Here is a 24,564-nt window from a genome sequence, read left to right as displayed (position 1 = left end):
TATTGCAGAAGTTGGTAGAATAGCTCAACAAATTACTTGGATGCTGAAAAACACAGTAACAAGTAAAGATAAGGAAGTTATTATCCCTCTTTATAAGGCTATGATTCAGTCACATCTTGACTACAGCACACAGATTTGGTCACCTGGTTTTTTGGGGAGCAGAATATGGTCAAAAAGATTCAGAGATGAGTGACAAGATGATGACAGGTTTGTGGAATACTCCCTATGAGGATAGGTTGAAGGTTTGTGGATTACAACGTTTAGTCGATAGGCAGAAAAGAAGGGACATGATAGAAACTTTTAAGATATTGAAGGGGTTTTATAAAATTGATGCAAGTGAAATTTTTCAATGTATGAAACATTTGACAAAAGGTCAAAGAACTATGGGCCATCTGTGGAAGTTGTGTAAGTTGTGTGGTTAGTAAGAGTGTGCAGACCAAATGTTTTGCATGGAGAGTGGTGAGTGAGTGGAATGGATTGCCAGAATTGGTTGTAAGTTCCCTGATGGAATGGATTCAAAGAGAGGTGTGATAGGATTTGCATATATAATGGTTGATTTGGGTCTCCTGCGATAAGTTTCTGGACTCCATAGAGATACTGGTAATAATAAAAATAAGAACAACCAACAAACTACATTCTATTCATTTATATTCCCCCTTCCTCCAATAAACAAAACCTAATCCTCACTCCCCCTTCCTAGCACACTCTTATGAAACTTTAATGAAGATCATTTGTTCTCTGTCCCCCCCCCCCTTCTCTTTCCAGTCTTCTCTCCTTCCTCATTATGAATAATGAATTCAGTATTAATTTAGTAACACACCCTCATTAACCATAAAAAGCATCTTGATCGCAGCAATTCTCTTGTCTATTCTCCCAACTCTGCAATTTAAATTAACACAATCACTTCTCATAGCATTCACCAAGAATCTTCACATTTCTTTAATTACTCATCTCTGCACTCTATCCAAATTTTGCTCATTGCCACAGTAACTAAATGACCAAATCTACAAACAAGCAGTACAGGTCTAGTCAAAACAAGACCTTGTATTGCACAATTATCTCCTTATTTCTGTTTGTCAATGTCCTTCTTATGGAAGCAGAAATACAATATGTAGATTCCACACATGCTGCAATTTCCTTCTCCAAACTCCCAGATACTGATTTTCATCCAACAATAAAGAACACCACAACTCTGTGGTCTGGAATGCATTTGGAAAGCTGCCTCACTGATCTCTCCATGCTAAAACCCTACTTAAATTTTGGGAAGCGACTTGATTTAAACATAATTTCTAATAAAACTTCCAAGCTTTAAATCATAAGCAATAATGAAACACAGTAACGCATAAATGATAGTAAAAAAAAAAAAAAATGCAGCATACAATTTTTATCTTCCTTTTCTGGAACACTGCTCTCCCTGCCTTCAGTGGCACACTCACTCAGGATTTAATCTTGGAGGGGGCTGGGCCCTCAGGATTTAACCTTGGGGGGAGATTTGAGTATACGATTTGCGAATACACACTACACATCGCATACGACCTATGACTGAGCATCTGCAGTGATCGCTAATTCATAAGTAGTATAGAAAAAGAAGACAAGACACAACATAAATAAAAAAAATGAATTTTAATTAGGAAAAGAGTTTTGGAAAATTTTCTAGTGTTTTTTCCTTTTCTTTGGGGGGGTGCCCGGGACCCTTGGCTCCCCCTCTGGATGCACCACTGCCTGCCTTGCTGCTATTTATCAGGCAAATGATTTGTCTATCTCATCAATATATTATAAATTCCTAATCTTATCTCTTCCTGCTAAAGTTATTAATATTACTCCTCCGTGGAATCAAAAGACATCATTGAAGAGTCACCACTGTCATAAAAAATTCTCATCCAACTGTACCTTAAATTCAGTTGCTATTTCTCCACTCACCATACTCAGGCGATTCACTCCATTAACCAACCACTCTCTATGCAAGGAATTTTCTCCTCATTTTCTTGCTCAAATCCTTCTTATAATTAATTAAAAGATTTTTATAATTAATCTTATAAAGATTAATAATAATAATTATAAATAATCTCTATTTCCCTCCGTTCTGTGACAATTCTCCTTCACATTTAACCGGTAACAACCCGTTATCAACTTATATATCTCAATCATATCACTCTTGTCCTAGTATTTGCAATGGTATCTGCAAATACCATTCCCTTGGTCTGCCTTCACATCCAACATTTCAGAAACTAGAAAATACTTCAGTCAATCTCCTTGAAAACCTGGTGACCAAATATGTGCAAAGTAATCCATATGAGCATAATAAATTTAGTTTAATCCTTCATCCAAGTGTGAGCAAACAAAGTTTGCACCTCAAAATATCTTCAGGACTGGGGTAAGGTAGTACAACACCGGGAAACTCGTAGCAAAGATAGAGCAAGCTACCATCACTCCTATCCCAGTATCTCCCATATCACCTATAATGCAAAACACATCTCCTTGCAGATATGTATAATGTTATGCATTAAGAGATGGGCAACTACCCAGACTAGTTTCAACCTTTACTGAGGTCTCTTCAGTGGGAGCCAGGCCCAGAGGTGGAGATACCAGGCAGAAGCAATAGCGAGGTCATCTTTACCTATAGGAGTTGCCAAAAGGTGTGCCACCTGGATAAAGGATTAAACTAAATTTATTATAGTCTAACCAAGTGAAAAATACACTTTCAACATCTTTCTCTAAATCCAGAGTAATTTAATAAAAAGGTGGCACACCTCTTGGTATCTCCACCTCTGGGCCTGGCTCCCACTGAAGAGACCTCAATAAAGGTCAAAACTAGTCTGGGCAGTGGCCCCTCCCTTAATGCATAACATTATACATATATCCGCAAGGAGATGTGTTTTGCATTATGGGAGATACTGGGATAGGAGTGATGGTATCTTGCTCCACCTTTGCTATGAGTTGCCCGGTGTTGTACTACCTTACCCCAGTCCTGAAGATATTTTCAGATGCAAACTTTGTTTGCTCACACTTGGATAAAGGATTAAACTCAATTTATTATAATCCATATGAGCTGACCAAGACCTCATACAATGGAACTATAACCTCGTTACTTGTATATGTAAATGCCTTTTCCATATTACCATGTCTTTCTCTTCTACCTTGTTCAAGATATCAACTATATATACTTCATCCCATTCTTGCTTCCAAATTTCAAAACCTTACACTCTGTCACACTGAGCTATTCTCCTGCAAGACAATATCTCCCAGTTCCGACCAAATTTGTGTTATCTGAAAATAAGGTCAAATCTGCAGTTAAACTTCTCCCAGTATTGTTTATATACAAGTTAAAGAGTAATGGCCTAAAACAGCCCATATGATTTTCCTCTTCTAGGATATTGCCCCTATGTAAAACTTGCCGACAGATGTTTTTTTTTTTAATGTAAATCCCACCTATTAGTCTATAGTATGCTAGTATTGGAACTCTAGATAAGCTAAAAGTTAGCTAATCTGGAAACACTTATCCCAAGATGTCATAAGTGAATCTCATTGCCAGCAGGCAGGTAATGAGATTCACTTATGACATTCACAAACATCTATGCTCACAGTGAGTTTCAAACCCACAGACCGTTTATTGGAAAGCATATAAGCTCACCATTTAGTCAAACTGGAAACTTAATAATTTAATATCTAATTCCATCCATTCCAAATTAGTTACTAATTTGTCATGTGGCAATCTAATCAAAGCCCTTTGCAAAATCTAAACCTATGTATGTGAATCCGTCATATCCAATGAATGAATTTGGTACCTTGTCAGAATACATAAGTAGATTTTTAAACATGACTTTCCTGTTTTCAACCCAATTCAGGATCCTAGCTGTCATTAATCTTTCCAATACCTTAACCAAATCCAGATGCATAAACTGACATATAATTCAAAACCTTGGTCTTATAAAGTCTGAAGTGGAACAATTTTACCTTCCCTCCATTTCTTCAGACCATATCCCGCTGAAAGACATCACATGGACTACTGTGCCCAGATTTAGTCACTCAGTTTTCAAAAGGATGAAGAGATGTTGGAAAGGGTCCATAGGCGACTGTCTAAGGTAGTTTCTGACCTCTGGAATGTCGAATATGAGGAAAGATTTAGAAGATGCAATTTACAGAGTCTAGTGGATAGGAGGAAGAGGGGAGATATGATAGAGACCTACAGGTTAGTAAAGGGTTGTTATATGATCAAGGTTGGAGAAGATCTACAGAAAACAGTGGGAGATCAGGGGAGAACCAGAGGTCATCCCTGGAAGCTGTATAAAGAGGGTGTGAGCAGGTGGGGTGAGAAGCAGGTTTTTCCATGCAGAGTTATGAATGATTGGAATGCCTTGCCCGAGAGTGTATGTCTGCAGAGAATTTGAGTGTATTTAAAGCACAGTATCATGAGCTGTGTGTATGATAGAAGGACCCCCTGGATGAGTCTGACTCCATGGGGGTCTTGGGTGATGGTAATAATAATTTATTAAACAGCAATGTCATTGCTGCCAATAACTCACTGGAACATTCCCTTAAGACATATGGTGATATCTCTTTGAGACTTATGTGAAATATTATAATGAACTACTCAGTGGATAACTCAGCTATATACTCCAATGGTTTCCACCATTTCATCATAAAAATCCTGACATGTGCCCTCAAGAGGTGTACAGGATACAGGATACAATGATAGCCCTTTTCACATGCCCACCATTCCAACTCATTCAAATCATTCTGCAAGTACTACATATCAGAGCACTCCTGACAATCCTATCTTTGTATCCATATTTATAAATTTAGGGACACAAAAACACACATGTTGAACAGATTATTTTATTAATTACTAATAAAATAAAACTTGATGTTTCGACCCCTGTATCGAGGTCATCATCAGAAGGATACAAGTGTATAAGGAACCAAGCTACATGCTCTATCCCTGTATACCGGTAAACTAAATCTACGTAGTTAATTAATCTTTTTCCCTAGCCTGACCTCTAGTGATAAAAAAGAATAAAATAAAATAAAAAAAAAAAATAATTTAAAAAAAAATAAAAAATAAAATAAATACAACTACAATAAACTGCTAAAGTCCTCATGCATTAATATTCTTCTGGATTTGTACAGTTCTGATTGTTATAATATGATTTCTTTCAGTTGCTGTTGAATGTTACAAACACTTCACCAGGTTATCTTCTTGTACTGGGATTTTTCTATGGCTAGTTTAGGTTGTTATACAGGTTGTAGATGGGTCCTCCACATTCTTGAAATGGTTAGGCCATCATTTTTGTTGAGATCTGGATTGTGTTTGAGCATTTCACATGACTCTTTAAATTTTCTCTCAAACCAGGTTTTGGTGAGGTGTAGGGACTTGGTATTTTTCCAATCAATTCTGTGGTATGTTTGGAGTGCGTTGTCAGAAAGGCCGGTTTTTCCAAAATGGAGGTATTTAATGTGTCGTTTATGTTCTTCTTGTCTGATTGGGATAGTTTGCCCTGTTTCCCCTATGTATAGTATGTTACATGTGCATTGTATTTTGTCAAATCTTCAACATGTGGAAGATTTGGTCAAATCTTCTAGGTGTGGAAGAGGATCTTTAGAAGAACTGAGTAGGTGTCTTAACTTATTTGGGAGTTTAAAGGTGGTTTTAATGTTGTATTTGTGTAGTGTTCTGTCTGTTTTTTCAGAAATGCCTCTAACATAAGGAATGGCAATAGCATTCCTGAAATCTTTTTTGTTCTTACTGGTATCTTTATGGAGAATCTTGTGAATAGTTTTTTTACTGTATCCTTTTTTATAAATGTTTGGTTGATGATCTTGTATTCCTGGTTTAGATCTTGTTCATTAGAACAAATAGTTAGAGCTCTGTGTTTAAGGGTGTTTATGACACCTAGTTTTTGTGTTGGGTAGTGGTAAGAATTTTTGTGTATGTATTGGCCTGTGTGTGTGTGTGTAGGTTTGCGGTAAACTGAGAAGGAGAGACAGCCAGAGGGAAGATGTGTGACAAGTGTGTCTAGGAAAGAAAGAGAGTTGTTTTTTTCCATTTCAGTGGTGAATTGGATACGTTTGTGTTGTTTGTTTAGGTGACTAAGGAATGTACTTAGAGCTTCGCAACTGTGGGCCAAATGGAGAAAAGATCGTTGACGTATCCGAGCCAAATTTTGGGCTTTAGACATGCTGTTTCTAGAGCACATTGCTCAAAGTCTTCCATATAAAAGTTAGCAATTGGAGGGGAAAGCTGTGAGCCCATGGCTGTACCTTCTTTTTGAAGGTAAAAATTGTTTTGCCACACAAAATATCCGGAGTGGAGTACGTGAGCAAAGAGGGCCGTGATGTCCTGTGGAAATATGTTCTGTAGGAGCAAGATAGTGTCGTTGATTGGGACATTGATGAAAAGGGAAGTTATGTCAAAGCTGACTAATAAATCTTGGTCGTTGAGTGTAATGTTTTTAATTTAATTTAATTTTTTATTTTTTTTAATTTTTTAAATTTTTATTTTATTTTATTTTTTTTTATCACTAGACGTCAGGCAAGGGAAAACGATTAATTAACTATGTACATTTAGTTTACTGGTATAGAGGGCGAGAGCATGTAGCTTGGTTCCTTATACACTTGTATCCTTCCGATGATGACCTCGATACAGGGGTCAAAACGTCAAGTTTTATTTTATTAGTAATTAATAAAATAATCTGTTCAACACGTGTATTTTTGTGTCCCTAAATTTATAAATATGAATGCTGATCACTGTGTAACCTTAAAAGAAAGAACTATCTTTGTATCATCAGCAAATAGCTGTATGTCACATGTCAAATCTTTCCCAATGTCATTAATGTACAGATTGAATAACAGTGGACCAAGGACTGATCCTTGTGGTACACCACTAGTTACCTTAAATCTTGCAGACTCGACTCACATCCTCCATATACTAATTTTTGATATCTCTCAGACAGTCATCCTCCTATCCACACTGCTATTTTATAATCTACAATATTCTACAGTTTATGTAACAGTCTTCCATGCTGTATTCTGTCAAAAGCCTTAGCAAAATCCAAAAGTATCATGGTGTAACCATTGTTACACCCTGAAAATTTAAGAATGTGAAAATTTCAGTTATCATGATGTAACAAGAGAAGAAATAAAAACCCTGTACAGATAACTAAGTAAGCAAGCTTGTTCCTAAGCAGATATCGTTAAGAGCCTTTGAAAGTAACGAATACAAAAAAATTAAAAGAAAGAAAAATATGCTTGCATCCAAGTGAAAAATATAGCTGAAATTGTTTGTTGAACTAAATAAAAAAAAAAGAAGGGAATTTTATTACAGTTGTGATATGATAAAATAAGGTTAAGTAAAGCAAAGAAGATTAGTCATAGGATTTTGTATGTGAGAGGCTAGTTTTTACACTTGAAATAAGAGATTAAAGATTCGAGTTATTCTTAGAAAATTTTGGAAAGGGGATTAATTTAGTATAGATGACATAGAGGTTAGCTTAAACAAAAACTAAAGCTCAAGGTCATAATTCCCGAATTGAGACTTCATCACGTGTCAGTCGCGTGCACACAGACCACACGATGTTTTGGCAGAAAAATGGCACTCTAATTGGTCAGTGAAATCGACTCCAGTAAGGGGGGAAGAAAAGAAATTGAAGAAGGTGCCGGTAGGGGTCATCGTATCAAAGGGTTAGGAACCCCACCCCCCCAACAAGGCTTTTTTTTTTCCTCAGAGTTTTCTTCACGAGTCTTCGTATAGGTCTCACACAGTTTTCCTGAGTGATGGGTTAGGAGTTTTCTCCATCCGACACAATAAGGAAACAAAGCGTGCAGGATTTCGATTCCGTGTTCCTATTGTAAGAAATGAGGTACGCCATTTAGCTAAAAAGAAAGAAGATAACGTCAGTGTGTTTCATCATCCAGTGATCGTAACGAGAGAAGGAAAAATCTATAAAGGAGTCAGTGCCCACATGGTGAGTTTCACAGCCATAGAATAGATGATCCTATGTATGTCCTTAATTGAAGCATGTAAGGTAAAGATTATGAAAGCCCATCTTAGTGCCAAAAGAACTTAGGAGTGATAAGTTATAGAAGAGTTCATCCTAGGAAGGTACAATCGGAAAAAGGTAGAGACCAGTGTAGAAGACCAAAGTCAAAAGGTACTGTAAAAATTCGTGTCAATTCAATACTAGGACTTTAGTACATGTCAGACTAGAATGAAAATGAGCTTGTTACTATACATTAATAAGTATTCATGTGCATAGAGATTTATGCATGTACACTATTTTATTTAAGAGAGTTTTAAAGGTCAAAAGTGTGTATTAGCTCAGCGAAAGGATAAATTTAATCCATATTGTCTTAGTAAGAAAATTAGAGTAACTGAATATATATATGTCCTAGAAAATACAGAATTATAGCGTGATCAGATCAGTAAGGGGTTAGACAAAAAAAGGTCAACTAGTTCTAGAATTATACATGTTTGTATGTATAGAATCTGTTATGGCGATATGATCACAATTCTTATATAGGATCTTAACCTAATACTTGTGTTTAGATAGTGCTAATTTGTATTATATATTCTTAGTATTGAATTGAGTTTTCTTTGATAAAGAATGAATTGTATCATGTTTAAGAGTTCAATAAACTTTTGTTCTTTAATAATTTGATAATACAGTTGTCTGAGAATGCCGCTCAATGCACCACTTGTAACAATCTACGAACCTAATTACGCGGGGGGGGGGGTATTTTGTTAAGTTACGAGATAAAGGTCACGACTGCATATCAGTTTCACACCCAGACATATTTTGGTAATTGCTCCTCATTTTTGAATTTTATATCTTAAACTAAATGTCCTTAAAGGCACAGTATAAAATAAATATTTAGGGACACTAAGGGGAGAAGAAGCTTGAATATTTGTATTTGGGTGATATCTCGTATATAGATAAGAATTGGATAAAGACAAGTAGAATTTCACATGTAAGGATAGTTGAAAGCCTAATATTAGTTTCGACTGCATATTAGTTTCACACTCAGACATATTTTGGTAATTGCTCCTTGTTTTTGAATTTTATATCTTAAACTAAATGTCCTGAAAGGCGCAGTATATAATAAATATTTAGGGACACTAAGGGGAGAAGAAGCTTGAATATTTGTATTTGGGTGATATCTCGTATATAGATAAGATTTGGATAAAGACAAGTAGAATTTCACATGTAAGGATAGTTGAAAGCCTAATAATTGTAAATTGGGAAACAACACCATTCCTCTTATCTAACTCAATAGTAACATTATTGAATGTGAGCAAGTTGCTAAAACATGACCTTCCCTTAGTAAACCCATGCTGTTTGTTGCAAAGTAGAGATTCTCTGTCAACCCATTTCTGAATGCAAGCCCTAATCATCTTTTCCAAAATCAAAATCTGAAATATCTCTTTTTGACTGAAACCTTCAAATGTTTAGTTTATTTCCAAGTTAATATCTCATGTCTCATGACCACTCTCACCAACTGGTGGTAGTATTTATGTTCACCCACAATTACATCCCATAAGGCTGTCACCAAATCCAACATTATAAAACCTCATGATGCTTCAATCACATGAAGCCTCTCAGGAACTTCAGAAATTCACTCTCTTTGCAGCATCAATATACTATCAGCCTTTCCCAATTTATATGCTCAATGATTGAAATCCTCCATTAAGATCATTTTCCTGATTTGCCCATCTGATTTATCCAAATATTTTACAGATGTGCTCTGCTCTACATTCTCCAGCTAATAACCATGATCATCAAATTCTTGATATACACCATTTGATAAAAAATATTCAGATGCCTGATCATCCCAACTCTCACTCTAATATGAATGGTATTAATATGGAGTTGGCCCATCCTTTGCTGCTATAACAGCCTTCTATCTTCTGGAAGACTTTCAACTAAATTTTGGTACATTGCTGCAGTAATTCCTTTCCATTCTTCCAGAAGAGCATCAGTGAGGTCAATCACTGATATCGGGCAATTTGGCCTGGCTTACAACTGGTGTTCCAATATGTCCATAGGAGTTGGAGGGGGGGGGGGGTAGATCAGGGCTCTATGCAGGCCAGTCAAGTTCTTCAACACCCATCTCATCAAACCTCCCATGTAGACTTTGCTTTAGGACATTGTCTTGTTGAGACAAGAAAATGCTTTCACCAACTGTTGCCATAAAGTTATTATTATTATTATGTAACACCTCCAGGGAGTCCAACGACTCATCGAGGAAGGGCACCTACTCTACAGCTCCATCTCCACCATTCCACCAACCACAATTACCTTCATCATCTACATCACCACCACTAACATTTTCACAAACAATCACAACATCCATGCCCACTGCGGGATTCGAGCCCACAGCCTTTTGGCTGAAGAGCGGATACGCTAACCACTCGGCCAACCAGGCTGGCAGCCAGATTGGACACATAGAACTGTTTATAGATTATAGCATTAAGATTTTGCATCACTGAAACTAGGGGACCCAGCCCTAACCATAAAAAAACAGTCCCAGACAATGATACTTCCTCTTTCAATAATCTTCATAGTTGGCACAACACGTTTGGGCAGGTAGCATTCTCCTGGTATCTGCCAAATCCAGACTCATCCTTTTGGTTGGCAAAATCCCAAATTGCCAGATATCCCTGTTTATTCAGATACCTACTAATGTGATGCACCATGAGAATGTGAGGACTGAACATTTCATCAGAAGCCATAATTAATTCTCCGCATTATTTAAAATGATATGTGGGATGTCTTCTGCTAGTTATCTAGCTTTGCCTCTTAAGTGATCCTCTGCACTTCATTCTAATAATGGCATTTTATTAAATATTTTGTTCTATTTATACTTAACCAATAAGAATAAAAATAAGAACAATAATTTCAAGAGAAGTTTTAGCTCAACATTTAAAATCTTACCTGCCCAACAATACGTGATTTTTCTAGAAGATACTGTTCAATTTTTGCTCCTTCTATTACTCCTTGTTTATTGAAATGAATATCTATATATTTCCCAAATCGACTGGAGTTATCATTTCTAATAGTTTTGGCATTTCCAAAGGCTAAAAGAAAAAGTTTCTTTTCATTACAGATATAAATACATGTCTGGTGATAATTTAAGTAATACAACATAATTTAACAATACCCTCCTATGAAATCAATCTTCTTTACATCATATGTTAAGCAAATATTATTATTGAATTAGAAGGCATCTCTATGATGACATCACTGTAATATGAATTATTACAGACCTGTTTTATTTTACTAATGCAATAATATGACAGTTGATTTGAAATATGGGATTTGAAAAGGTGAAAAACACTGTTTTTCACCTTATAGTGAATAGTTTTCACTATTCACTATACATGAATTTGATTTAACAATTGCAACTTTATGATTCAATAACTCTCTCACAAAGCATACGCACGCACGCACGCACACACGCGCGCACGCACTTGTATTTCTTATGCTGATTTTCTCCTTTACATCAAATGTAAAGAAGAAAATCAGTTAAAACTATTGCATCTTCTTTTACATAATGGTCTGTTTTTAGCTAAAAATTGTAATAGCTACCCAACTAAAAGACGTTAATGAAATATAAAGTTAGTTTGAAGCCTCTAATAAATTTTCATACACCTTGCGCAACATCATTTTTCCTTTTCAATATGTTTTTACATTTTCTTTAACATGTAATGTAACAAGTTTTTCAATGCCATCACAGTAAAACTCTTCAGGCTATTTTTGAAACCATTTTTTTACCTTTGCTTTGTTGATGGATTTTCAATTTAGGAAATAACCAGAAGTTCAATGGAGTTAAGTCGAGACTGTAAAAAGGATAATTTGCAACTTCAAATCTGATTGATTTCAACTTCAGCAGCTATTGAACTGAACATTCTTATGTGCATCTCCACACTGTCATGTTACAAAAGCAATGCTGTCCCTCAGCACAAACATGATTCATTTACTGTTTCAATTGTCTCAAGGGACTTCAAAAAGACTGTTTTGACTGTAATTCCATTCACCATACATAAATGGTCCAGCTGAAAGACATCTTTGATATTCCAAAAAGCCAGTCTAGTATACACTTTCTGGCAGTAGGCTAAGTTTTGAATTTTGTAGCCACTAGTGAGGTAGGGTGGTGATTTTCTATAGGCAGAATTTATTTTGGGATCATAATGATGGACCCAACTTTTCCACAGTCATTATTTCTGTAAAGAAAAGCATACATACTTCCTTTTGATAATGTTGAAGAAATTGGCAATAAACTTTCAGTCCCATCTACTTCATTCTGCGAGTTAATGGATAAAAACATGTGAACATTTTACTGTAGCCCAATTCTGGTCTCTGAGGAGAACCAACCAGTTCGAAACAGCTGTCAGGCCACTTTTCACCTTATCAAATTGAACTAATAAAAAGCAAATATATAGATGCTTGAGCGGCACCTATGTTTTCTAAGTGGTCCATGCTAAGGCAACTCGTGAATGCTGATGAGTGTATTCTCGTAAGCTCTCTGGTCAAATTATTTTTATGAAACTTTCATAGTTACTACATTTGGCTTTGAAATAATGCTGGATTTAATATCCACTTTACTTATATAATCATACTATACATAACTTTTCATATCAGCAAAGAGAAAAATTTTACTCTTAATATTTGAACTTCAATATTAAATATTAATCAGGAAATAGTCTATTACAGAACCTTAATGTGAATTAGGATTGGATGGTATACCAGCACGGGTCTTACATGAAGTGGCTAAAGAATTATCAGTACCCTTGACCATGTTGTTTAATCTGAGTCTTGGGTCTGGTTCAGTCCCAAAGGTGTAGAAAGAGGAGAAAATAGTTCCACTGCATAAAGGAGAATCCAAAACTACTGTTGCAAATTACCGACTGATCAGCATATCAGGAGTCGTTGTCAAGTTCTTGGAGAAAGTAGTCAAGGGAAAAATACAGGAATGGATTGATGAAAACGAGATACTGTACAGGGGACAGCATGGCTTTGTGAAGGGTAGATCATGCCTCAGTAACTTGCTCAAGTTTTATAACACAGTGACGGCTGAACTGGATAAGGGTAATGGGTTTACAGTGATACTGCTGGACCTGGCTAAAGCATTTGACAGGATACCACATGGAATTCTAATCCATAAACTGCAACATATGGGAATGGATATAGGGTTGGTGAGATTGATAGGTGGGTGGTTGATGGAGAGATATTAGAGAGTAGTTTATTCAGGAGTAGAGTCCAAAAGACGGCCTGTGACTAGTAGTGTGCCACAGAGTTCTGTTCTTGGACCACTGCTGTTTGATTTGTTCATTAATGATATAGGGAAGGATCTAAGAGGAGCAGTTCATTTGTTCGCTGATGATGCAAAGTTGGATAGGGCAATAGTGAATGCAGAAGATGTCAAAATCTTGCAGGACGACTTGGATAGATTGGAGTTCTGGGCTAAGGAGAATGGATGTCAATTTAATGTAACAAAATGTAAGGTTATGCATTTTGGGGTGAAAAGATTAGCAGCAGTATACCACATTGGTGGAACTGTACTCCAGGAGATTGATGGGGCAGGGACTTGGGAGTGTTGGTGGATAGGGAGATGAAATTTAGGGGGCACATTGCAAAAGTGGCTAAATCAGTTCAATTCACTTGGTTGTTGAAAAATACTTTGATGAGCAGAGACAAGCAAGTTATTGTACCTCTGTACCGAGCCTTGATAAGACCTCATCTCGACTACTGTGCCCAGATTTGGTCACCTAGGTTTCTTCTTGATGGGGAGGAGGTGGAGAAGATCCAGAGGTGAGTGACCAAGATGATAGCAGGTCTATGGAATGAACCTTATGAGAACAGGTTGAAGATTTGTGGGTTGCAGAAATTAGTTGATAGGCGAAAAAGGGGAGATATGATTAAGATATTCAAATTGCTAAAGAGTTTCTATAGGATTAATTCAGAGGATATTTTTGAGATCAGGACTGGTGGTGGGAGAATTAGGGGACATCTATGAAAGCTGGGCAAGAGTATGGTTAGCAAGGGTGTTAGAGCTGGGTTCTTTACTTTTAGAGTGGTGAATGAGTGGAATAAGCTGCCAGAGTCTGTTGTGGGTGCTATGACAGTGAGTGAGTTCAAGGCAAGGTATGATAGATACTGTGAGAATGTCGTATAGTTGTGCAGACATGATGTTTAGGGCCTCCCTTGATGAGTCTAAGGACTCCCTGGAGTTGCCTGTAATAATAATAATAATAATAATAATAAATCATTTATGAATATAATAAACAACAAGAATCTCAACACTGGACTTTGTACTCTGTTCATAACAATCTAGCTCTTTGAAGACTTTCCTGTGAGTACTACTTCCTGTTGCCTATCAGTCAACTGATTTCTAATTCATCTTGCTAAGTGATCATTATTATTATTACCGCAAGACCTTCAAATACCTATTTGGTGTGTTTTGATAAGTAGGTACTAATGTAGAATATCATCAATTGGTCTATTTCTCCTGACTTCATCAGAAAAAAATAAAAAAGGTAGATTTGCCATAATGGATCTCTCATTAATGAAACCATTCTGTGCCATACTCCCAAGAATATTCTGGATATGATTGATTCCTAAATTTTTCCCATGCCTTTGCCTATAATACTAGTCTATAATTCTCCACTTTGTGATGAACCATGCTTATGAACAGAAAAATCCCTTGCGAATTTTTACTAATTAGTTTATCTATGTCTACCTACAAAACCATTCGTAAACAGTAGATCAGACAGATTTTGAGACCACTTACTCAAACTCCAAGTAGTACTGGGGTGGGGGGGGGTGCAAATGTGCAGGCATTATTTCGAGAACACTATATTAAACTACAGTAAAGTAACAGTTAATTGAATAAAGAAAAATGAACAAATCATTTTGGACTTTGCAAAGCTATATTAACAGACAAGGCGATAGGATATCATGCAGAAATCTATCATGTAAATTAAAGCAAATAGCAATGAATATAAAGCAGGTGATGAATAAATAGACAGCTGATAGACATTCTGTGCTTGAACTGCTGCTGTTTAATCTGTACATTAATAAGTGATTGATGTTGATTTCAGGGAGGTATGATAGGCACTGTATGAAAAATGGTTGCTGAGTCTTAGGAGTAGAGGAGATGTCTGGATAATAATAATAATATATTAACCAGCTGGCCACTCTTTAATGAGACTAAACTGATAACTTCTGAGACTGGAATAGTCCATAATAGACCCTAATGGATATGGATGATTATTATTAAATGTAAACTAATGCTTTCATTTCCTCTGTCATATAGCAGTAAGAGTCACACCTTCCCCCTCCGTGTGTGTGAGAGAAAGAGAGAGAGAGGGAGAGATTCCTTTTTAGATTGATATTATCATTAATTTTTCTGGCTTAAAGATGACATCTGACAACATGATATTAAAAATTATGCAAAGATCAAAGTACATTATTATCATTATTAAGAGAGACTTCCAGGGAATCAGCGACTTATTGAAGGAGGCCACATATTACTTGCACCCAGGCCCGGCTGGTGGCATGTGCAAAGTGTGCAATATACACAGGTGCTGCAGAAGAAAAGGTGCCTAAAAGATGTCAAAAAAATATGAGATAAGAATTTAAATGAACAACGAATGGTACATATAATTATGAATGTATGTTGTCTTCCATTCGGGCCGCTTCAGATCTTCCCGGAAACGAACAAATAAATTCTGAAATTGTATCCTGGACCCGATTATATCACTGTAATTTTTGATTAAAATTTACGAAAATATACCTAAAATAGTTCTTCTTTATTTTTTGATGTATCATAAATCAACTTATGATTAATTGCTGAGTTCCATCTAAAAAAAATTTGTATAAGCAGGACTAATCTGTAGGTAACATTATACTGTAAAGCTGTTTTCATTTGTTTTTCATTTCATGTTCGTTTTATTCACACTTTATTCAAAAAAAACTTTTTTTGGAAAGATGCCGAGCATTAATCGCACACACAAGAAAAATAATAGGCACCGGCGCTGCCTGTACCAGTTGTCGTACTTGCACTCATCACCTCCAATGGCAATCAATTCCAATCACATATCCCTCTATGAGAGAAAAATCTAGTGCTCACCCCTTCTTAATATTATCTGCTCTAAATATGATGCAAAATGCCAGCCTGGTTGGCTGAGTGGTTAGCATATCTGCTCCCCCTGCAGGTTCAAATCTCACAGTGGGCATGGATGTTTGTGATTGTGAAAATACTATTGGGGTGGTCGGCAGTAGATGGCATTGGTGTAGATGAAGGCAGTTGTGGTTAGTGAAGTGGTGGAGACAGAGAGTTGTAGAGTAGGTGCCCTTCCTTGATGAGTCTTTGGACTCCCTGGAGGTGTTATGTAATAATAATAATAATAATAATAATAATAAATATATATTATAGTTTTGGTTTACTTTTATATACATACCTTCTAAGATTGGATTAGCTTCTAAAATCTGCTGTTCAATCCAAGAATGTTGGCCACTAATAGCTGCAAGATACTGAAGAATGAGTTTTGTGCTTTCTGTCTTCCCTGCTCCACTTTCACCACTATGAAAACCCAACCAGGAATTCAATATAATATTTATATTGATATAAGTTTGCTTATACTAATATGATTTATAATAATGTTAAAATAGATTTCCTTATCACATGAAAGTGATTTCCTTAGTGGATATCATAGACTTTCAAACCTTCCATATATTCATAATGATATTTGAACTTTTTAAAGTGTAGCACACTTTAAAATGTAAAATTTTAAATGTTACATTTTAAAAATGTTTTAAAATATAGCACACTGAAAATAGAAACCCCCACCCAAACTTAGGAGAACCTTTACAGATAATTGTGGATACAATTCCATCAGCGATTATATGCAAAGGGGCATACTTGAGAAGAAATAGCTTCAAACATTGTAAATACAAATTCTGGTTTTCATAGCTTCTGTTTCAATAAACTTTATAAAGCCTGATCAAAACAAATCTCTACAGGAAAAATTTAGTTAGGAAATATTTCTAATTGTAAAAAATTCTAATTATTATTTTGGTTACTAACCTGATTATAATACACTGATCTAATTGATAACGTTTCATATTATTGTAACTATTATCACCAATGGCAAATATATGAGGCGGTAGTTCTCCAATTTTTTTGTCCTTGTATAATTTAATTTGCTCTGCTGTATATATGGGAAGAATCTGATATGGATTTACTGCTACTAGAATAGATCCTGTATATGTCTGCAAAATATACAAATATATATATATATATATATATATATATATATATATACACTATTATGCTTTATATACACAAATATAAATATATATATTAAAACTAGAAATGCAGTATTATGTTTAAGGCCTGATTAATTATGCATTAATATTTTTAAAGCTACTTAAGGGCTAGTATACATTTAGCAAGAACATGTACCAAGTTATTTTATTCCAAATGTTACAACTTACAGGGATTCCACATGTGCAATTCTAGTAACACAATAAATACCTAGTCTGTACTCAAATTCCTGCCATGTACTTGGCAACTTATCTACTTTTTTCAACACGTTTGCAAATGTGTCTTTCATTTCCTTCAGTGTTCTTCTTGTTAGTAGTGGAACCAAAATATATTTACTGACATACCTATAGAAGGAAAAGCTCAGAGGAATGACCTCAATACAGCCACTGAAGAAGTGGTCACATTTTCCAGTGTTAGCAGCAAGAGGTAGCAACATCATATTTAAATATGAACCCTGAAAAATGTTTATCATCAGCCACAGCCATAACTATTCTTTAGTATATTGAGATAAACAGGCCCCCTAAAAGTGGCTTGGGAAAAGAAAAATTGTCCACCTTCTGCTTCAATGCTGCAGAAGCAGAGAGTGATGCTCTAGCTGGGAGCTGGGCAGAATTTCGGATTGTGGGATCACTCTCTGATGCTCCTGCCAAGCTGGAGTATCAGAGAGTGATGTTCCAGTTTGGCAGAATTTTTGGAATTGTGGGAACTCATTTGTCATTACATCAACAAATGAAAAATCATTTCATTACTAAATGCTAATTCAGACATGAGGGTTTTATCATGTAGCCATTTTACAGGGAATTCAAAGAGTCATTTTGCAAGGTTACACGTCACATATAATGCTCATCAAATCGTGTCCTAAATTTTTGTTCATTGTTTCTACATTCACCACTTACAGGGTGTTCGGGATAAATTTGACAGTTTCGTAAGGAAAAAGAAAATCTTCTTTGTATCTATTAAATTTAATGAATTGACAAAAAAACATTACAGGCAGAGTTAATTACAATACTATCAACAAGATTTACTCAAAATAACCACCATTAGCATCGATCACAGCTTCAATTCTGCTTCGGAACCTCGAACAAGCTGATGCTACAGTCTCCCTGGGAAGGGCCGCAAAAACTGTTTTAATTTTATCCATTAACTGGGCTTTTGTATTACTGGAAGTGAGATTGGTGTCTTTTTCAACTGCGCCCCATACAAAATAATCCATGGGGTTAAGGTCTGGGGAGTTTGGAGGCCAAACATTTGGACTGGTGAAGTCGTAGAAATTTTCAGACAACCATTTTTGACTTTTCCCAGAGGTGTGGCAAGGGGCCGAATCCTGCTGCCATACATACGGCCTACCATTGGCTACCCTTGTTATCCAGGGCTTGACTACAGTTAGCAACTCCACGAACAAAGCCCGAATTCCAATGCCAGGGTTCTTCAACACCTGTTCCTGCAGATTTGCGAGGAATTCTGCTGTACGAACGCAATCAGATCGTCTGCTAGGGATCTTTCTTCTTGCTACATCCTCGTAGTCACCATTGCAAGTCTCTAGTTCATGCCTGATTGTTTTTACTGTATTCAGGGAGCATTGGGCAGCAGTCGTAATATCCTTATTTTGATGGCGGGCACGAATCATCATGATACAAGTTATTCTCTTCCATGATTCAGGTGGGTTCCAGCTATCCATCCTTTCTGACATCTTGTATATGAATGAAGAAGGGTCCAAACTTTTAAATGAAGAGAAGTGTGTGTTAATACATGTAACTTACGGAAAAATATAATTAATTATAAATATGTCAAATTTATCCCGAACACCCTGTATAAGCAATACATTCCACTTTCAAACAACTCTATGCATAAAAAGGTCTCTGCCCTGCTCATGCTCTTCCCCCCCCCCAATCCACAACTGATATATGTCTCAATCATACCAGCCCTGCTCTTCCTATCCACCAAGTTCTGCAAATGGCATTTCCTGAATATCTTCATACTCAACATTCAAGAGTATGAAGAGAGTTATAATTAATTTCACATTAGTTATAACTCTCTAGACTCTTTCCAAAACATCTTCACCCCTAAAAGATCAACTGAGCTAATCTGTACATAGTAATTCATATACAGCCTGTCAGATTTGTTCAGTAGAACTATAACCGCATTACTTTTGCATACATGTCAATGTCTTCTGATAATTCTTATAATCCATTGTGTTGTACTCAGGATTCTAACAACATAGCCTGAAAATTTTAAGTCACTGCTACCAGTGATTGGTTCCTATTTTCCACTTCCTTCAAGATATCTTCACCAATTTTATACAATGCATCTCATCCAATACCTTCCAAATCTCAAAATCTTATACCAGTGGTTTTTTAACTTTTTAAAGATATATAGGCCCCCTCACCCTTTCTGTAAAATAATAATAAGTCTTGAACCCCACACACTTTTCATAAAATAATACAGTTTTCTTAGCATGTATTTTATTTTAGTAAAACTAAGATATTCTTACAGTTTTTTGATAGTACATACACAATTATACTTCACACCAAAGTAAAAGTAAGATAGCCCCCAGAAATATTTATACACAGAAGATGTGTTTTTATCCTATATTATACTGGAATTAGTGCATGGAATACAAAGTATATGCAGGCTGTTTTTTTTTTTTGTTTTGCTAGTTTTCATATTGCTTCACCTATATACATTTTTCTCTGTATTCTCTTGCAACATATGTTGACTTGCTTGCTAAGATCCTTGCAGACCACTTCATCACATGCCTGGCTGAAGCAATCAATGTTTTCTTCAGAGTCTGCCAATCAGTCTCCAAGGTATGATTCTTGTCATTACACTCTCATTTTTTTATCATCATCATCAATTTCCTGATATGTACCCACAAGGAGTGTTCAGATTGCAATGAAAGAACTATATGATTAAGTTTGCATTATTATTAATCTCCTATCAGCAATTTTCCTCCAAATTAGTCTATTACTTCTCGGGATCCAATATTGTCATATCTAACATTTCATACTTCGTCACTTCTGACTGAATCAATCCAGCTAGACCTTGGTCTTCATTTGGATTTCCTTCCTGCCATCTTGGCATCACCTACTTTGATCACCCATTCTATTTAATACCACCTTAGATTAGCTCTGCTCACACACATTCTTGAATGTTCACAATGTTAAGTCCCTTTTTAATATCATAATTTTTAATATGATTCTGCCATTGATAACATCTGTTCACTCAACTAATTTTTTTCATAACTCTCAATATCTGGTCTCTAGATATTGAGAGTTTCAATTAAGTGTGCTTTAATTTCTAACCTAATTCACATTCTTGTAGATAAGCATATACATTGGTCATACATAGCTTTTAATTTTCAGGAAAAGACAATGTATACATCATCATCATCAAATTCCTGCCATGTACCCTCAAGGGGTGTACAGGATATGATAGTACTACATGAAAAAAAATTACATCACTACTAACTTCCTATGTACAATTTTCCTCCAAATCAGTCTGTTACTTGTCAAGACTCCAACATTATCAGATCTTATATTTCTATCACCTAAGGCACTTTGTACTGTATCAGTCCACCTATATCTTGGTCTTCCTCTGGGTCATTTTGCTGCCAACCTGGCAGAGAACACTTGTTTTGCTAATCTTTCTTCGCCCATTCTGTTTAAGTGATCATACCACCTGAGATTAGCTCTGCTAACGCATTCCTGGATGCCGACAATGTCAAGTTCTTTCCTAATATCCTCGTTTTTAATATGATATTGCCATTGATGCCATCTGTTCACACCTATAATCTTTCTCAGGACTCTTATATCTGGAACCTCTAGTCTTTGGTCAAGTGTTTTACTTCTGACCCAGCTCTCAGATCCATTAGTTAAAACTGGTTTGAACACTGTCTTGTATACAGCTAATTTAGTGTTCCGGCTAATTTCTCTCTTATTCCATATGAATTTATGCAATTGACTTCCCACCATACCAGCTTTGCTGATTCTGTTGTCTATTTCTATATTTAATTTACCATTTTCACTTAAAATCGTGCCTAAGTAGCTGAAATGATTTACTTGTTCCACAGGTTCCCCGTTCACAACGCAGTTGACATTTTCAACAATTCTACCTATTTTCATTGTCTTTGTCTTTTTAATGCTGACCTTCATACAATATTACAACAGTTATTCAATTTAGTCAGCGAATCTTGCAAACTTATAGCAGATTTATTTAGAAGTATAACATCATCTGCATAAAGCAAAGAGCTGACATTAACATCTCCAATTTTGATATCATGTTTAATACCACTTTCCTTCATAATGTGATCCATATAGATATTGAATAATAGAGGGGATAATGTACATCCTTGTCTCACACCAGATTTAACGTTAAACTATCTTCCTGTACTTCCTTCAATTCTAACTGCTGACTTACAACTGAAATAAAGACTAAATATTGCTTGATATAATGCCCCATTGATCAACACCATATAACTGTAGCGTATTGAATAGCTTCTCTCTTGGCACCTTGTCATATGCCTTTTCCAAATCGACAAAACTTAAATACAGATCTTTGTTATATTCCCATGATTTCTCCACTATTTGTCGTAAAGTGAAGATCTGATCGTGACAGCCTCTATTTGACCTGAATCCAGCTTGTTCTTCACCAAGCTTTTCTTCCACAATATTCTTCTCAACCGAATTTTCCCTACTTTCCCTACTGAGTGTTCCTGGCATAGATCTTGCCAGGAACACTCAGTAGGGAAATACCTCTGTAATTCTCACATTCAGTTTTATTTCCCTTTTTATATATGGGCACTATTAGAGCTCTACTCCAATCATCGGGAATTCGTCCCTCTGTCCAGGCTTTCTGAACTATGCAGTGCAGCCACTGTAAGACTTTTATACCACCATACTTCAGCATTTCTGGTCGAATATCATCTACTCCTGCTGCCTTTCCACATTTCAAGCCTTTGATGGCTTTTTCTACTTCGAGTATGGATATGTACTCCTGACTGCATGCCTGGTCAGTGCTTTTTACCACTGTGCTGTCATCACTGCTTGTTTCATTTGGCAGTTTTTCAAAGTAATTACTCCATACTTCAAGAATATCGTTTTCTCTCATTTTCATGTCACCACGGGGGCCTTGTTTAACCGGGCGACGCCCCAGCCGGCATGAAATTTTGTCATGTTGTACCATCATTTTTTATTTTGGTTTAACCAATAACAATACAATTTGGTCAGCTAAATCCCAAATTGCCAGCCCATCCTCGTTCGTTCAGTATCCAAGTAGATACCCAACAGGGTGCACCACGAGAAGGTGAGGATTGGACATTAGGTCAGAATCCCTGGTCGGTTCTCTGCATTCCTTTAAAGGCTATGTGGAGGTCTCCTCTCAGTTATACAGCTTTGACCCTTAAGCACCTCGACAATGTATACTAGAATATTAATTATAAAAAACTTTAATTAATACTTTCCTATATTTCAACAATGTTACATTGCCATCATCAGGGATCACAAAAAAACAATTATATGCGCATGCAGGCATCAACACTGAGCAAATGAGGCTCAGTGTCAGAATAAAGGCAACAAAAGTCAGGGTCTAGAGCCCTAAACAGTACCCCCTAGTCGGTTAAATTGGGTTGTCTTGGACGTTGGGCTGATGTTCTTAAAATGTATGCTTCTCAGATTTGGAGCAGTTTCATGCACCCAAATTTGTTGAGGTTTGGAAAATCTTTAAAGCTGAGGCAGATTCGATGTATTAGTGGAACTGGATGTAGTCCTTGTGTATTCAGATATCCTGATATTGGCTGTCCTGCCTGTTTGGCCATAGTAGGGCAGTTTACAACTGCAAGGGACCTGGTATACTACTGGTAAGTCTAGGGGATGTGGCTGGTCAGTTAAGAGATGCCAATTTCTTATGTGGTCTGGTACTGGTTGTAAAGTCATATTTCCTTAGGATTTTTTTGTTAATTTTTTGGATGTGCCCCAGATATATGGAATGGTGATAGATTTTAAGTAATCTCTGCTTTGAAGTGGGGGGGGGGGAGTTGCTGTTACACAGTTTATTATTTTTTTGATTTTTTGGGGGGTTGTAGCCATTGGCTAAGAAAGTGTTAAGGAAATGGTCAAGTTCGTTAGTTCCAATTTCAACAAACTTGGGTGCATGAGACAAATCTGGAAAGCATACATTTTAAGAATGTCAGCTCAATAGCCAAGACAACCTAATTTTGCCCACTAGGGGGACACTGTTTAGGACTCTAAGCCCGACTTCTGTTGCCTTTATTCAGCTTCATTTTCTCAGTGTTAGTTGAGGTTGTTAGTGCCTACATGCACAGATCATTGTTTTTTGTGATCCCTGATGATGGTAATGTAACATTGCCAAAATTTAGGAAAGTATTAATTAAGTTTTTTTATAATTAATAATCTAGTATATGTTGTCATTTCCTCAAAAATTAAAAGCAACCTAATTCTTGGATGTATGATTTAAAACTGGTTTGAACACTGTCTTGTATACTGCCAGTTTGGTGTTTTGGCTAATTTTTCTCTTATTACATATAAATTTATTAAGTTGGCTTCCCACTATACCAGCTTTGCTTATTCTGTTGTCCATTTTCATATTTTATTGAATAATATTTAAGTCTACAGTAAACCTATAACAGCTTCTCAACTTTGATTCTTTTTTAAAACTTTCTGATTCACTTTTCTTTTCGATATGAATTTTATCCTGATTAATACTGAATGGTATCACTTCCTATTTTAAATCTCCTGTATATTCTTGTGTCCTGAACCAGCATGAAGATATCACTCTAAACAATAACATAGTTGAGACTTTTCTTATTTCCTGTACTTCTCTTCATGTGAATTTGTGCACATCCATATGTTGGAATATAGTAATGTTCCAACATAGTATTTTAGTAATGAATAGTTCACATCCTGAACTATTAGGTATTTGCCATTATTAGCTTCCCTTTTCTCTAAATTTTCTCAAAATATTTCTATGTCTTCATTTCCTATTATGCTGTTTAAAGTTTCCAACAAGTACCAACTTTTCTTTTTTCTTTGTCAGAAGAGTTAAAAAAAATTCCTCCACAGTAGAGCCTGATGTGGAACCATAGGTACAAATAAGTCTCATTGTCCAATTCTCATTTCTGATGTTTGTCTACATCGCTCTACTTGATATTGCCTTCCATTCAAGATGATTATGTTAAATACTATAGCTGCTTCTTCCTTTCATTATTGCCTGAATATATCATTGTGT

The 24,564-nt window shown here is 36.0% G+C and overlaps 1 protein-coding gene across 2 annotated transcripts in view; it reads right to left on the bottom strand.

Moving 5' to 3' along the window:
* ck (unconventional myosin-VIIa ck) overlaps positions 1–24,564 on the bottom strand; it is a 526,896-nt gene that overhangs the window by 397,136 nt on the left and 105,196 nt on the right. For both annotated transcript variants that reach the window (XM_090413984.1, XM_090413985.1), the window contains exons 5-7: positions 17,083–17,267; positions 16,457–16,578; positions 10,929–11,071 (exon numbers count right to left, since the gene is read on the bottom strand). In XM_090413984.1, coding sequence (XP_090270110.1) covers positions 10,929–11,071; positions 16,457–16,578; positions 17,083–17,267 — 450 coding nt within the window. The remainder of the gene's footprint in view (positions 1–10,928; positions 11,072–16,456; positions 16,579–17,082; positions 17,268–24,564) is intronic.

This window comes from Typopeltis vanoorti, chromosome 24 (assembly GCF_054136105.1).
Source record: "Typopeltis vanoorti isolate ZY-2024b chromosome 24, IOZ_Tvanoo_1.0, whole genome shotgun sequence".
Lineage (NCBI taxonomy): Eukaryota > Metazoa > Arthropoda > Arachnida > Uropygi > Thelyphonidae > Typopeltis > Typopeltis vanoorti.
This window is presented reverse-complemented; position numbering and strand designations above follow the sequence as displayed.